The sequence below is a fragment of the Brassica oleracea genome, unplaced genomic scaffold (genome assembly GCF_000695525.1).
Source record: "Brassica oleracea var. oleracea cultivar TO1000 unplaced genomic scaffold, BOL UnpScaffold01434, whole genome shotgun sequence".
Taxonomy (NCBI): Eukaryota; Viridiplantae; Streptophyta; class Magnoliopsida; order Brassicales; family Brassicaceae; genus Brassica; species Brassica oleracea.
In genome coordinates, this window is record NW_013617970.1 from 475 (window position 1) to 3,938 (window position 3,464).

General features: G+C 43.0%; 1 protein-coding gene across 1 annotated transcript; it reads right to left on the reverse strand.

Annotated features, from left to right (window-relative positions):
* Nucleotides 1-567: 567 nt before the first annotated feature.
* LOC106321325 (probable protein phosphatase 2C 23) lies at nt 568-3,157 on the reverse strand. The gene is made up of 4 exons (XM_013759617.1): nt 1,442-3,157; nt 1,246-1,359; nt 871-1,135; nt 568-789 (listed from the first exon to the last, which is right to left on the reverse strand). Exons 1-4 carry the CDS (start codon nt 2,972-2,974, stop codon nt 674-676), a joined length of 2,028 nt encoding a protein of 675 aa, XP_013615071.1. The 5' UTR covers nt 2,975-3,157; the 3' UTR covers nt 568-673.
* Between the last annotated feature and the right edge of the window lie 307 nt (nt 3,158-3,464).

Genomic DNA, 3,464 nt, shown 5'->3' on the forward strand with positions numbered 1-3,464 from the left:
TTGTAAAAAAGAAGATTGAGACTTGAGAAATGTACAATGGGGACTACGCACATAAAGATCCAAACTTGTGTTGCCTGAACTGGTGGAAACCAGTACATAAACAGCAAGAGACGAGACCAGGATTTGGTGGGAAGTAAGCGAGTTAAGTGAAGAGCAATTTAAAACCATAAATAGAACAAGAGTAGATAGCTTCTTTAACTCTCTCCATCTCATACCCACCACATCCTCTTCTTCATCTCCCTACATTTACGTCTCTGTTCCATTACAGTTAGGAGTTGGAAGACACATAACCACTTCAATAGCTTGCATTGACGAATAGATTTCCACAAATGTCGAATCTATATAAAAAACGTCTTATAATTACCACTTCAATAGCTTGCATTGACGAATAGATTTCCACAAATGTCGAATCTATATAAAAAACGTCTTAAATTATAAGTCAAAGATTGGGTTCTGCACACTAGGATTCGTTGTTGGATATGTATTTATGGAGAAACAAAGATAATCAAAAACAGATAGATGAAAGCATGACATGTGAGACTTGTGTTTAATGAGACTTGTGTTTTAGTTCCAGAGCCAAAACTTTTTTCTTAATAATTATTATTAACATAATACATATTTGCACGTCTTACTCCGAGTTTCTCTCTGTTCATGATATAGTTTTGATTATACTTTATACACAAGACTTCCACATTCTTCCTTCTAAAGAGATCACTACAATAGAAACATCATCGTGGTACCGTCTCCGTTCCCCTTGTGGTATCTCAAGCAGTTCATTGAAATCCATACCTAGAAAGATCGATAAAGATTTAGAAACCACACTCAATACTTTGAACCAAAGATTATCATCGAGGTTTTTCGATATATTACCAGCTTTCTTGGCAGCCCGGAAAAGAAGTTCTTGAACCAAGTGTTGAGCCGGGTCACCTTCAGGTTGTAAGGTGATGAAGAGTTCAACCTCTGAAACCGCTTCTTCATCAGTGAAGTATTGGTAGAGACCATCTGATGATAGTATCAGAAACTGGTCTTTAGAGCCTAATCTATGGTGGTAAAGTGCAGGCAAGCAATTGATATAAGGAGACGTCCCTATGTAATCGATTTGAAACATTTCGAGAAGCGCATTGTTCCATTTTGGCTGCAAAGATTGTATCCCCAAAGTTAGATTATGTTGAAACAGAGCAGATACAAACAGTCTTGCCTATAGACTAGTGACCTAATAATCTATTTGATTAATGTGACACGTACCTGCTTGAGGAAACCTGCACCAAAAGCTCTTGTGACCTTCAACGAACCTTTAACACGTTCATTTGACACTGCACTAGCATCATCTGGATGCTCCTTTCTTATTCTATCAACTTCCTGAATAATAACAAAACTGGATTTCATCAAACTGTTCGACATTTTACCAATTCTTATAAATTTAAATGCTATAGCTCCTTACCTCTTCAACGTTTGTGCTATGATCAACAGTAAGCTGAAAAGCAGATAGATTCGGGACGAAGCCAGCTCGTTCTCCTTCACAAGTACCATCGAAATCAATCATAGTTTCTTCGTTGATTCGTTCCAAGTCTTGTCTTATCTTCCCCATCCAGTACTCAGTCTCAGCTTTCTGACCAAGCACCGCTCTACTATCTCCCACATTCATCAAATAAACATCTTCCCCTTTCATCAACATCGCAAGGACACAAGAACCCATCAAAGCTAGCTCAGGATTCTCGTGGAGTATCATATCTGCATTCTCTAGGTACGCTTCTTCCGTCTTCCTCAGAGCTTCCGACAAAGCCTTCAACACGTCCGAAGAGTTCGGATCCGGATCCTTATCCGACCCGTTTGTCCTCTTGTTGATTTTTTCCTTTAATAAACGGTCGAGATCGAGTCTTTCTCGATCCCACTCGCATCTCCACCGTCGTTGACTTTCTTCGCATTTCGTTGACTTCCGACCATCATTCTTTGACTTTTTCTCACAGTTTTCGCTCGGACAAGGATTGTTACTGTCGTGATCAACGCCATCAGAGGAAGGATTCGAGTCGAGTTTTGGATCATCCCATAGCAATCCCTTGAGCTCGCGATGAACCGCTGGATACAGATGAGAGAGAAGATAGTCCGGCGCATCTGGACCGTTGAATCCATCGTAGATTCCGACGAAGAGCCATCCGTGTTCTTCCGATACGACCACATGTACACGATCCTCCCCGGCTTTCCCCTGAGCCCACTGAAGATTCTGGCTTTCGAGCGATACGTCGTCGTCTAAGCTCCCTTCGCTACTGAAATTCAAGCTGTTCACGGTGAGATTCTCGTTGTGGTGCTGTTGATTCCGGGATTTATCCGACCCGACTACCCAATCGGGTTCTTTAACCGTTTTAACCGGAGCCACGATGGAGTTCTGTCCTCGGTTAATCGTCTTTGAGATCGCTCGACGGAGAACCCGAGCTAGGTATCCTTTTCTCGACCCGAACCGGTTAGCTAAACCGTGGGAGAAGCTGCGCTGGAATTGATCTGATTCGGAGCCGAGCGGACCGGAGAATAAACCAAAACCGTCAATCGGACCGGACATGAATCCTCTCTCGATCGGACCGGAGAGAAATCCTCTCTCTAACGGACCCGAACCGGGAACGATCGGACCGGAGCTTCTGGGAATCGGTTGCAAAGGGATCGACGCAAACGACGTCGTGCTCTCGAACGCGGCGGCTCTGTCGATGTGCCCGTACGGATCGTAGAGGGAGGTGGAGAGCGGAGTCGCGGCGTTCGCGCTCACCGATGCGCCGGAGATGGTACGGAACGTCGTCGTCGTTGTATCTTCCTCTGAGTGAACTTTGGAAGATGAAACTCGGATCGGGTCGGGTCGGACGTAGCAGAAGGAGTGGCCAAGACCTTCGTCGAGAGGATCCGGTTCAAGAATCTTCATCTCTTTTTTCCGGCGAGTTTCTCCTCCGCCGGTGAAACATTTGCTGAGCTTCGTGATTCCGTTACCCATCTAAGTCGCCGCCGATAAAGACCAAAAAAAGTTTCTTGAGAATTGAAAAACAGTGATGAGTTTTAGAGAAATTCAAAAGGTTAGATTACAATTGAAGTTGTTCAGACATGGTCGACAGGGGTTGAAGAAGATGTAAGAGAGAGAGAGAGAAAGAGAGAGAGTTGACTTCTGTGTAAGGAAAATGATTTTTTTGAGTGGAAATTATAAAAGGGGAAGAGAATATAAAGAAAAATATATATGAGATATTATAATATTATTCTGTTTTTGTGTTTTTAAATCTGAAAAGGGAAAAGAATTGATGAGGATGCAAGAAATAAAACTTTTTGTTTTGAAAAAAAAAAACAAATTAATTTTTGCACCGAGCTCTTTCGACGCCAAAGGGGTTGACTCGTGGCTAAGGCAGGATTGCAGTTTTCTTAACTCAGGAGGGAGGGGGGAGATTTTGAAATGTGTGTCTTTTGTTCACCCTCGTAAGGAAGCGCGTCCACTC

Bases quoted from the DNA above. Each gene is read 5' to 3' on its own strand.
- LOC106321325 (XM_013759617.1), bottom strand. From the start codon at position 2,974: ATGGGTAACGGAATCACGAAGCTCAGCAAATGTTTCACCGGCGGAGGA. The intron at 1,136-1,245 runs GTACGTGTCACA...CAATCTTTGCAG, and splicing joins GTGCAGGTTTCCTCAAGCAG to CCAAAATGGAACAATGCGCT. The intron at 790-870 runs GTAATATATCGA...CGATCTTTCTAG, and splicing joins CCGGGCTGCCAAGAAAGCTG to GTATGGATTTCAATGAACTG.